We start from the raw sequence: 13,717 nt of genomic DNA on the forward strand, positions 1-13,717 counted from the left end.
CTTAAAACACAGAGATTATCAGACTGAAGAAAAAGCAAATATAAGTATATGCTAGTGATTTAAAAAAATCACTTAAACTATACAGACATATACAGGTTAAAAATAAAATGATGGAGAAAGATATACCATGTAAACACTAACTAAAAGAAAGTTGAATAAAGATATAAATTTTAAAATAACAAACTCACAAGCATGCAAAGTAGAATTAACCAAGCAGAAGCAAGAATCTCAGAGCTTGAGGACCAAAATACGGAACTAGCCCAAACTGTTAAAAACAGAAAAGCTTAAAAAGATGGAACAAAGCCCCCAAGACATGTGCAATTATATCAAAAGGTGGAACCTTTGATTAATTGGCATTCCTGAGGCTGACAGAGATCACCCTGGAACAAATATTCCATGAAATAATTCAAAAAAATCCCCTTATTTCATCAGAGATATAACCATTCAGAGATTCAGAGAAGCCCTATAAGACATCACATGAGAAGACCACTCCTAGACACAGTAATTCACTTACACAAAGTAGGTATACAAGAAAAAATCCTAAAGGCAGAAAGAGAGAAAGGTCAGACTACTTACCAGAGAAGACTGATTAAAACAGCAACAGACTTATCTACAGAAACACACAGGCTAGAAGAGACTGGAGTCCAGTCTTCAAAGTTCTCAAAGTTAAACAATTCCAACCAAGAATTTCCTACCTAGCTAAACTAAGCTTCATCAGTGGTATAGAATTAAAATCCTTCCCAGACATTCAATCCCTAAGAGTTTACACCACCTCCAGACCAGCTCTGCAAGAAACATTTAAGAAAGTATTAAACACAGAAGAAAGAAAAAAAAGAAAAACCACGATCTTCCCAAGAATGCAGGAAAAAGACTGAAAACAAACACATATATCAACCCCAAAATCAAAAGAAAGCCAACAAAAAATAAACAAACAACTACAAATTCTATAAGAACTTCATGACAGAGATAAACTCTCACATCTCAATAATTAGCATGAATGTGAATGGACTAAATGCACCACCGAAAAGACACAGAATGGCAAACTAGGTAAGAAAACATACGTGACAATATGCTGTCTCCAGGAGACTCATCTCACCAGAATGGACACTCTCAAACTTTAAGAGGTTGGAAAACAAATTTTCAGATGAAAGAAACACAAAAGAAGCAGGATTGTGATCTTATCAAAATATCCTTTAAGCTACCAAAAAATTAAAAAGATATGGGAAGTCACTACATAACGATAAAAGATTCAATCCATCAACAAGAAATATGTATGCAATATAGGAGCACCAACTTTTATAAAGCAGCTTCTAGGTAAACTAAAAGATACTGAGTCTAACACTATCATAGCTGGGGACTTAAATACCCCACTAACAACCCTAGATAGATCATTGAGGCAAAAAACCAACAAGGAGATCTGGACCTCAACTTGACACACGACCAAATGGACTTAATAGATACTTACAGAACACTTTACCCAACAACCACAGAATATATATTCAACTCTCATCACCACATGGAATATACTCCAAGATTGACTATACACCATATCCTTGACCATAAATCAAGCATAAACAGGTTTCATAAGATTGACATATTGCCATGCACCTTCTCAGACCATAGTGGAATAAGAATAAATATCAACACCAATAAAGTTTCCCCAAAACCTACAAAGACATAGACACTAAATAGCATAATGCTGAACAATCCTGGGTCAACACAGAAATCAAAACAGAATTACAATTTCCTGGAAACATGAAAATGAAGAAACATCTTACCAGAACTCTGGGATGCCATGTAACCAGTAGTAAGAAGGGAATTTATATCTCTACAAACACACCTTAAGAAAATGGAAAGATCACAAGTTAAAAGCCTAAAAAATACCTAAAGGAGCTGAAAAGACAAGACCACCCAAACCCTAACTTCAGCAGAAGAATCCAGATCACCAAAATAAAAGTCCAAATGCAGGACACAAAAGATAATATAACAGAAAAAAAAAAAAATTCAAAACAAAAAGCTGGTTCTTTCAAAAGATAAACAAGATTTATGGATTCCTAGCCAGAATGACCAAGAAAAAGAGAGAAAAAACCCAAATAAACACAATTAGAAATGCAAAAGTTCAAGTCACAATTGACCCCCAAAAATACAAAAGATTATCAGAGTATACTATGTACACTTGTATGAAAACAAACTTGAAAACCTAAATGAAATAGAGGACTTTCTGACATCACACAACCTCCCAAGGTTGAAACAAGAAGAACTGGGACCCTAAGTAGACCCATAACAACCCAGGATATTGACTTTGTCATAAGAAAACTACGCACAAAAAAAAAAAAAAAAAGAAAAAAAAAAATCCCTGAATCAGACAGTAGAAATCTACAAAACATACAAAGAGGAGCTGATACCAATCCTACTGAAAGTATCCCAGGCAACTGAGAAAGACGGAACTTTCCCCAATTCATTTGATAAAGATAACATCACAGTGATACCCAACCAGCCAAAGATCTAACAAAGAAAAAGAACTATAGGCCAATATCCTTGACGAACACAGATGCAAAAATTCTCAACAAGATTTTAGCAACCCGGATCCAACAACACATCTCAAAAATCATCCACCATCACCAAGTAGGCTTCTTCATCCCTGTGATGCAGGGCTGGTTCAATATCCACAAGACCATAAACGTTAATTAAATACCTTAACATATGTAAAAACAAGGACCAAATGATTATATCGTTAGACACAGAAAAAAAGCTTTTGCTAAAATCCAGCATCACCTCTTGATCAAAACCCTTGAACACCTAGGCATACATCAAAATATTAAGAGCCATCTACAATAGACTCACAGCCAACATACCGCTAAACAGACAGAAGTTGGAACCATTTCCCCTGAAAATCGAAAAAGACAAGGCTGCCCACTCTCACACCTCCTGTTCAACATTGTATTGGATATCCTAGGTAGAACAATCAGAAAAGAGAAGGAAATCAAGGGTATCCAAACAGGAAAAAGGAAGTTATGTTATCTCTCTTTGAGGACGATATGTTCCTATACCTTGAAAACCCAAGAGACTCTGTCAAAAACCTCCTTGCACTGATAAAGGACTTTGGCAAAATCTAAGGGTGTAAAATAAACATGCAAAAGACAATCACATTCTTATACACCAACAATAAGACAGAAACCCAAATAAAAAGCACAATCCTATTCTCAATAGCCACAAAGAACATGAAATACCTTGGCATCTTCCTAACCAGAGAAGTGAAAGACCTTTACAATAAAAACTACAAAATACTGCTCAAAGATATCAAATAAGACACAAACAAATGGAAAAACATTCCATGCTCATGAATTGGAAGAATTAAAATTGTTAAGATATCCATCCCACCAAAGGAAATCTACAGATTTAATGCAATACCTATTAAATTACTGGCATCATTCTTCTTAGACCTGGAAACAACAATACAGAAATTTATATGAAGGCATAAAAGACCATGAATAGTCAAAACAATCCTTAGCAAAAGAAACAACGTGGGAAGTATCACACTTCCTGACTTCAAACTCTACTACAAAGCTACAATAATCAAAACAGCTTGGTATTGGTACAAGAACAGGCATACAGACCAATGGAACAGGATAGAGATTCTAGAAGCAAAATCTTCACCAACAACCTCTGGGGAAAGGGAAACCTATTCTGTGAATGGTGCTGGGAAAACTGGCTGACCACATGCAAGAGATTGAAATGGGACCTCTAGCCATCCCATACACAAAAATCAACTCTAAATGGATCAAAAGCTTAAATGCAAAACCTCAAACTATAAGAATCGTAGCAGAAAATGCAGGAAACACCCTTATGGAAATTGGAATAGGCAACCAATTCCTGAGCAGCTATCCAAAAGTGAATGCCATAAAAGATAAAATAGATAAATGGGACCTCATAAACTGAAAATCTTCTGCAAAGCAAAAGAAACCATCAAGAGAGCAGGGAGATAGTCCTCAGAATGGGAAAAAATATTTGTCATCTGTAAATCTGACAAAGGCCTAACTAACGTTCAGGATCTACAAGCATACGGAAAAACAAAAAACAAAAATAACCCTATTAAAAAATGGCTTAAGGATATGAATAGACACTTCTCAGAAGAAGATACATGAACAGCCAACAGATACATGAATAAATGCTCAGCCTCACTAATCATCAAAGAAATGCAAATTGAAGCCACACTGAAATACCACTCTATTCCAGTTAGGATGGCCATCATCAATAACTAGAAAAACAACAGATGCTAGAGAGGATGAGGAGAAAAGGGAACACTTCTATACTGTTGGTGGGAGTGTAAACTGACATAACGTCTGTGGAAAACACTGTGGTGATTTCTAAAAGATCTAAAAGTTGACCTTCCATATGACCTAGGAATCCCCCTTCTGGGTAGAGGAACTCAAATCACTCCACAAAAAAGATAGCTGCACACGCATGTTTATTGAACATTATTCACAATAGCAAAAACATGGAAACAACTGTTTTGTCCATCTAATGTGGACTGGATAAAGAAAATGTGAAAATGTAGTACATTTATATACAACGGAATATTATGCAGCCATAAAGAAAAAAAAATTATGAAATTAGCAGCAACTTGAATGGAATTAGAATCTATTATAATCAGTGACTTATCCCAGAAACAAAGATCTGAGTACTACATGTACTCACTCATAAATGGACCCTGAACATTTATCATTTATCTTATAGAATATTATCTACAAGAAAGGAATTGGCAGTAGTGGGACACCGCTGGGAGAGGGAGGGAGAAGAGGAGGGAGAGGCACATAACATCAATAAGAGTACCGAACTTTACCTGTACTATGAGCACTTAAGTACCTAACCCTGAATTGTACACCACATCTTAAAAAAAAAAGGATCTATATAAATTTTATACAAGGTAGATTTCAGCACAAGAAATATCAGGGAAAACAAGGGCCATCACATAATGATAAAGGGTTAATTCCTCAAGAAGACATTAAATAAGTCTATGTACCTAGCACACATATTTCAAAAATAAAGCCAAAACTGGTAACACTGAAAGATCAAATAGGCAAACTGAAATTTATAGTTGGAGATATCAGCATACCTCTCTTAATAATCAGTAATGTAGGCAGAAAAATATTAGTAAAGATATAGATCACTTGAACACCATCAACCAATTTGACCTAATATTTACAGAAGACTAAACTCTACTGAATATCTAAAAGATATTGTTCTCAAGAGTATACATAAAATATTTACCAATATATGCCATATTGGGGACTATAACACAAATATTAAGAACATTTAAAAGAACAGAAACCATAATAAGTATGTCTGGATCATAAGGGAATTAAACATATAAACAAACAAAAAATAGCCAAAGATACGTGAGAAACTCCCAACTATTTGGAAATTAAACATTGCTAATTAGACTATGTGTCAGAAAGGCAATTTGAGGGTAATTAAAAACATTTTAAACTAAAAAAAAGTATATATATATATACATACATACATATATAAAACATATCATAATATATGTGATGCAGCTAAACTAGTGTGAAGAGGAAAATTTACAACACTAAATTCTTATATTAGAAAAGAAAGGTCTAAAATAAGTATTATAAACTTTCACATTAAGAATCTAGAAAAAGAACAAATTAAATACAAAGCAAAAAGTTGGAAAAATGTGGATTAGAGCAAAAATCAATGAAAGTGAAAACAGAAAAGCATTAAAGAAAAATCAGTTAATATAAAATGTGTTCTCAAGTGGAGCAAAGTGGGTGGGAAAGAAAAAGGGGATACAGGAAGAAGCAGAAGTGGTAAATCCAAAGAGTAGAATATCTGGTAAAACATTCTGACTGTGCCACATAACAGTGCTATATCCTTAATCAGCATTATTTTTTTAGTTCCACTTCCCTCATTTGTATAAAGGGCATAAAGTGAAATCTTTCACAGGATGAATGCAGAGATTAAAGGAGTTATTCAAGAGAATTATTTAGAAAGAATAATAATAAGGATTCTTAGTTCTAAATAGTAAGATTAACAGACTGTTATACAATACATGAAATGCCATATTAAGTTCAACATATCTTTTAGAACCTTCGATATCACAGCAAAGCAAAATTCATTAATTCCTATAAAAATATTTTTCAGTGGTAACACTGGAGCTAAGTAAGGAAAAATCATTATAAACTAACAGTAACTGACTTCTTGACATGTTTTCTCTTCAAGGAAAAAAGTACCAAGAAAAAAGCAACATAAATAAGGAACTTTTTATAAAACAAATACAATCCATTGCAGATATACCTTTTTGCAGACTTTTTCAAAGTTGATATCGTCACCAAGAGCAGATCTAGTTACTACATCAGGTTTCAATTCCTGTGGGGGAAAAAAAATTTATTTTAGAGTCTAATTTTAAATAGTCATTATAACTGAGTTAAGTTTCTTCCCCGTCTTGCTTTAAGAAACATAATATTGCCAGGCTCGGTGGCTCAGCCTGTAATCCTGCGCCTTTGGGAGGCTGAGGTGAGTGGATTGCCTGAGCCCACGGGTTCGAGACCCACCTGGGCAGCGAGACCTCATCTCTACAATAAATCAAAAAATCAGCTGGGCATGGTAGTGCGCGCCTGTAGTTCCAGCTACTTGGAAGGCAGAAGCGGAAGGATCGCCGGAGCACAGCAGGTCGAGGCTGCGGTAGCTGGGAGCGGCCACTGCACTCCAGTCTGGGCGACAGAGTGAGACTCCAACTCAAAAAAAAAAAAAAAGAAACATAATATTAAATAAAATCTTAATTTTTAGAAAATAACTCTGACCACACAAAGAAAATTCTCATTTTACTAAAAAAGCTACAGCAAAATGACTTTAAGAGCGAATCTTCCTAAGAACAAAATTTAAAGCAACTACAGAGCGATATTTCCAAGGAACTCAATACAAGCAACTGTAAGTCAAGGATTTTATATTCAGTCAAGGAGTTCTTCAAATATCTATAGAGAAACAGATGTGAACCTGCAAGAATTCAGGGAATATTGTACACATGTCCCTCTCTAGAGGAATCTTCCAGAAGAGGAGCTTCACCTAGAGAGGGATAATTCAGATACAAGAACTGATGTTTAGTATTATATCAATTTGCAGAACTAGGATTAAGATAAGGGTGGGGTTTAGGAAGAAGACTGGTAAATAAGTTTTATATATTTCTGTTAAGTAGAAAAAACTGCAACTAAAAAAAGTACAGTGGAGAGGGGAAATAATAAGATCACTGACTACTAGCAACTTCTTTGGGTCCCCTTACACCATGGAAGCTTTTCTGTCCCCTCAATAAACCTTGCTATCTTAAAAAAAAAAAAAAATCACTGACTATTATCTAGGTTAGGCAAATAGGCAGGAGTCAAAGGCTACCATTTAAAATGGACAGACTAGAAAATAATAGATTACATGAGAAAATAGGAAAGTAAAGGCATTGTAAGAGATAAACACAATGGTAGCCATGGAAAGAAAGCATAGACCTTTCCAAATACTAAAAGAAATTTTTTGAAAACCACAAAGAAGATACATTAAGTGAAGAAATAAACAGTAAATACAACATAGAATATTCAGTAATTTGGAAGGAAAATATGACAGAATTGAGAGTAAGCACCAGAAAAACAACTGAATATGGGTTAGTTTAGTGGGTTTATTAGAAGAAAAATTTTCAAATTGGAGTACAAAGTAAAACCTAACTATATGTTGTATATACTAGAGACATAAAGAAAAGTTATTAGAAAAGGCCAAATCTAAAGCAATGGGCAAAGATATACCAGACAAATAGAAACAATTAGAAAGATGTTGAGATAATGTACCAAAGAATAGGCAAAGGAAAAAAATTTAACAAGAAAAAAAAAGATAATACTTATGATTATGCATCAAATAAAACACAGAAACTTATTATATTAAGGAGAAACAAGAAATAAAGGTGAAACAGAAACACTACTAACAGGAGATTCAGAATACCACTTCCAGTTTAAGAAAGTTCAAAATAGGAAAAAAAGAATTAAAAGAACTTAACAACCCAATTAATAAGATATATGTCTTATAGATTTGTTTAGAATATTATACTCAAATATACAATATATAAATTATATCTTCTTCTCAAATACACATGAAACATTCACAAAAAATTGTCACCTATTAAGTCAAAAAAGTTCTATCAAGAAAAACATTACAAGCAATACTCCGCGATCACAATGAAAAAGTAGGAACTAAAAAAAAAAAAAACAACCAACCAACCAACCAACCAGTAAAGAACAAAAATCAAAAAGGTTCTTCCAATTGGAAATAAAACAAATAAATAAAAACACCTCAATTAAAGAACTCTTGGGGATAGAAAAATATAAACAGATATGTCTGACAAATAAGAAAATATATCAGAATTTATGGAAAGCACTTAAGTGGTTATCAGCCTTAAAACAACTGTATCAATAAAAACAAAATAATGAAAATAAATGAATGAAATCGCTCAACTAAAAGGAAACTACATTATCTCTGCTCAATTCCTCATTTAATAACTGATAATAAGACTGAAATAAATATTTTGATTTGCCCAAGATCTTACAGGTAGGTGCTGATAAGACTAACCTTAATTAATACCACTATTAGATTATTCTAATTAAAAGTATTAAAAGATACTTCTAATCTTTTGCCTCTTTGATAAATCAAAAGTATACCTACCGATTGTAAATGCATTGATATAAAACTAACACAAATTAATTTGTATTTTATGGTTCACATTTAACTGATACAATCAGAATCTTCTAGGTATAAGAATCACAGGTTTTAAAGTGAATCATGATTTAAATGAGCTGGAAGTATTACTGTACTTTTTAAAAAATGTAGGGTACCGAGCAACCCATGTATGCAATTGTGGCAACTTCTGTGGTCTTTCAGAAACACTACAGGGAAAATGATGTGAATGTGCAGAATAAACGATACATTTACAAGATACATACAGAATGAAGTTGATCTGAACTTAATCAGGTTCAGTATATTTAAAGAATGTATTTGCCACTATTAGCAACATCTAAAGTCAAGATCTGTGATGGGTCTCACATTTTATCCTACTTGTAAGCTAACAAGTTAGCTGAATACAGTTTCATGAATGTTGGCAGGAAATACAAGACTACTGAGTCAGAGACAAAGGGAAGTTTATTACTAATAGTAATAGCAGGAACCAGAGTATCAATATTTTCTTATCTCATTCATTTTATTTTGCAAATCCCAAAGCTACCCCCCAGCAGATATTAAAACTTAAATACATGTAATCAAAACTAATGTGTATTTTAGGAATATAACACCTCTAAACTGGGTTATTAAGCGGAGAACATATTCTGCTATTGAAGAAGGGAAAACCTATCTGTCTATATTTGTTGTATAACAGACATGAAGCAGGGTTACAACAACCTTTACTTTTAGAACACAGTGCTATCACTTATAGAGTGTGTTGAGTGGCTCTCCAAATGTCCACGTCAAAGCTTGTGAATGTGTTATCTTACATGTCAAAAGGGACTCTGCTGATCTAATTAATAATTAATTTAAGAGTCTTAAGATGGGGTTATTAGCCTGGATTATGGGTTCAGGTTAGAGAAGTTGTGAAAACAGAGCAGAAAAGATTCTCTCCTAGAGCTTACAGAAATAATATAGCTCTGCGGTCACCTCGATTTTAGGACTTCTGACCTCCAGAATTATAGGAAAATAAATTTTGTTGTTTCAAGATGCTACCTTTGTAGGTAATTTGTTATAGTAGCACTAGGAAACTAATATACTATCTCCTACAAATTTTCATATTATAAAATAATTAATTACACCATATTATTTGGACAAGCACCATGTACCATAAATAATGCCAAGAATTAAATATTTACCTTAAAACAAAGTAAGAATGGCTTAAACTTTATCTCACCACTCATAATTCAGTAGTTTTTCGCCAACTTATTTTTTGCCTTTGTTTTAAATACAACCACACATGTAATTAAAAGGAAATTCTATCTTCTAAGACATGGTTTGTATAAAATGTAAAAACTGTGTTTAGCAAACATGCACAAACAGAAATGCTATACCGTAATTGGAATTTCTGTTCAAGTGCTATTTTAAGTAGACATTGAGGAACTATCACACAGTTTTTTAGACAACACAAAAACTGCAATGAATAATATAGTATGAAGTTATTTCTGTCTTCCTATATTATTCAGATGAGATCAGGTACTGATTTTCAGAATAAAACTCCCTTTGATATGTTATCAAAATTGGACAGACAACACCTTTAAATGTTAGTATTCCCTTCAAAAGATAAGGAAAAAATTTCACCCAGTCTTTCTGAATCCTCCACAGGGTCTGCTGTGGAATTTACTTGGATAGTTTATACTATATTGTCAGGACATGTAAATTGTTCTCTTAATTGTCCTGAAACCTAGATTTACATATATTCTGATTCAGAATATTGAGTATGTTTTTTTAAAGAAAGAAGTTTTAAACAATGTTTTTTAAAATTCTAGGACTGAATTTAATATCTTCAATGAGAGGCTATAATTTGGCCATAAAAATTAATTTACCTATGTTTTAAGAATATATGTTACCCTTCAGATTGATTATGAAAGTAAGTCATTACAACAAAACTCACTAGGATCTACAAGATTAGTAATTCAAACTGTGGGAGACATTGGGAATTGATTTTTCAAGATTTGAAGTAATTTGTAATTTCCAAAGAATGCCTGTGTGATAGACAATTTCCTTGTATTTAAGGCTGTGTTACATTACCTAACAATACATCAACTTTCTTTGTTATATGTAAATGGTTTCCCACAAGTACACTGGAAAGTAGCTAAAACTGCAAGCTTTGTAGATGAAACTCTAAAAAGCCCTAACTTACTAAAAACATAGAAAACTCTGAAAGACAAATAGTATCTAAAGACTTGCACACTAATGGGTTTCAAAAATTCTGGCTATCTGGCTAAATATTCAGCTTTCTGGATAACTAGTCAGAAATACTCTAACCAGTTTCTTGGGAACAATTCTGTTTCAAGTGTGAACATGGTCAGGCAGTAACACATCTAGTCAAAAGAAAATGCCTTGAAGAACTACATACAACATTCACAGAATAACTTATGCTTACATTAACCACTGTCTTCCATTTTCTTGATAGAAACATGGCATAAAGAGATTATTAGAGTGTAAGATCTTCAAGGGTAAGAATGGTACCTGATTCGCCCTTGACTATCAGACCCAAGCAAAATGACATATGTTGAATAGAACTGGACCAGAATGAAAAAATGTGTATTACTCATTCTTAATGAAAAAAAGAAGAGTACAGTTTCTTATCAACTGAAAAGTCAAACTCAGGATGTGCTAAATAAATTTTAGTTGCCAATGAAGACATTTTCTTTAGAGAAACAAAGCTGAAAACAAATATGGGGAACAACAGCTACTAGAGTGTTGCAAAGAGGTACACTTACTCTTAATATTCGTAAGTATTCTACATTACTTTTGAGTTTTATTTATAACGGGATAAGATAAACACTACTTAAGGACTGAAATATTGTGAATGACTAGGAAGCCACATTAGCTAATGAGCCAGGCAAGTTTCAAATACGACCTTGTTCTGAGGAAACATGTCATGCCAACTGGAAAACTGAGATCCATTTCTAGACCTAGCAATAGACATTTTAAGCAGCAATTGCATACCTATTCCAAGGACATTTTATATATAATCAGTGTTAAAAAATCACCTAGTCCTGCATGCACCACATTTAGTCATGGTTATGAAAATATCAATTAAAAACGTGAAACAACTGGGTTGCACTTGCATGATAACTTTTCACTATGCTCTTCCTCATGTATGTTGTTAATTCTACAGAAAACAACTAATCAGAGAGAAACACTTAGTTTTCTTTTATGCAAAACTAACTCCTATGCCTTTTTTTCAGTTACGTGTATTTCTCTTACATTTTAGAAAGGGTTTTCTTTACTTTAAATGGAATATAACAGCAGCAAATACTCTAAATATTCTACAATTTCAAACGCAGAAAAAAAGCACAATATTCCATATGGTAATATGCAAATTTACGCAAAAGTTGTACCTTATGGACTTAGGGAAAAAATACCCAGATACACGTCAAATTAGAAAGATAAATTCTTGAGCATTTTAAAATCAGGTAAACTTTAAATAAGACCCAAACACACTAAGTGGCTTAAACAAACAACTCCCCTAACCCCCTCAAATAGACAAATGTAGTAAAATCACAAATTAAAATCATCTTCAATTAGAAAACCATGGATCAAAGATAAATGGACAAATGAAGATACTAATTACATAAGAGCTAAATATGTGGAATATTGCATTAAACAACTTTAAAACAAGTACAAAGCAGACAATAACTCAGACAAGTAACACAAGCAATTGTACTCAACTGTGCAAAATGATGCAAAGGTTTTTCCACAAAAAAATAGGCATTTAGTTTACCAACAATATAAGGGAAACTAAAAATTTCAATAATTTGCACATCAAACACTAACTGATCTTAGTTAGCTTCTAAAACTGGGCTTCATGAGTTTCCTTTCTTTAGATTTCCTTGAAACGACTCAAGTCAGAAAGTCTCAATCTTCCTACTTGGGAGTTTATTCATCATGGAGCTAGGATCTAAGTCAACTTGTGTCAAAGACCCACATTCTTTTATTTGTAGACATCTAAGCCAGCTTTATTTTCTAGCATTGGTCTATTTTGTTTCTTATAGCTACACTTTCAGACAATTATGATTACCCTATACATCTTAAAAACAAACAAATAAATCATTTAAAGTATATATGCATGAGATTACTAATTCATTCACAAAACAATAGAGCTATAAGAGACTTCAGCTATCACATAATTACATAGACTCATCGTGCAGGACAAAGTTAACTCCGTAGGTGTGCGTTTCTCAATCTCTGTACATGCCTAGGTTTCTCAAACTCTGCATATACTGAGAAAGGCTGGCCCTTGGCCAGCTCCAAAGAGAAGATCTCTGAGCCCCTGGCCATATGATGCCAATCTGATCAGCATTTATGTTAGCAATGTGATTTACAGTGAATGTGTCCTTGTTCTGGAAGGCTAGCGTCTGAGTAGCTGAGAACAGTCATGTAGGTAATTCGTGCTTATGTGACTCACTCCCAATAAAAACCCTGAGCACTAAGGCTTAGGTGAGCTCCCTAGTTGACAACATTTTGTATGTGTTATTATATTATGCTAGGAATATGTCCATATGACGCTACTAGGAGAAAATATCTGGAAGCGAATGTGTTTTTCTTTTTTCCTGGACTTCAACCTCTTAGCCTCTTCCTTTTGCTGATTTTAATCTGTATCCTAGCACAGTAATGAACTGTAATTGTGAGTATAACAGGCGTTTTATTGAATCTTGTGAATTCTTTTAAAGAATCATCAGGCCTTAAAATGGTCTCAGGGACTCCTGACCACTCATTTTATATAAGAGAACATTGTGACCGAAGAAAGTTTAAGAGGTATCAAAGTAGGGCTAAGGACTAGAATTCCCATTTTGCTTTTTGGCCACATATGCTGTCAGTGATGATGTATTAGAAATTGTTTTAATTTTTTCCTAAGGTTTCCAACCTTAAAGACAGTCATCCACAAATAACCAGATCCATCAGAATTATTCCAGTTCCCTTATTTCACTATGCTAGATGT

The 13,717-nt window shown here is 33.5% G+C and overlaps 1 protein-coding gene across 1 annotated transcript in view; it reads right to left on the reverse strand.

Moving 5' to 3' along the window:
* Window positions 1-13,717, reverse strand: part of SRFBP1 (serum response factor binding protein 1) — a 63,700-nt gene that overhangs the window by 23,222 nt on the left and 26,761 nt on the right. Inside the window, exon 4 of the mRNA XM_008067255.1 lies at window positions 6,319-6,390. Within this exon, the coding sequence (XP_008065446.1) occupies window positions 6,319-6,390 (72 nt within the window). The remainder of the gene's footprint in view (window positions 1-6,318; window positions 6,391-13,717) is intronic.

This window comes from Carlito syrichta, unplaced genomic scaffold, assembly GCF_000164805.1.
Source record: "Carlito syrichta isolate Samal-C Ts95f unplaced genomic scaffold, Tarsius_syrichta-2.0.1 Scaffold106330, whole genome shotgun sequence".
NCBI classification, from domain to species: Eukaryota; Metazoa; Chordata; class Mammalia; order Primates; family Tarsiidae; genus Carlito; species Carlito syrichta.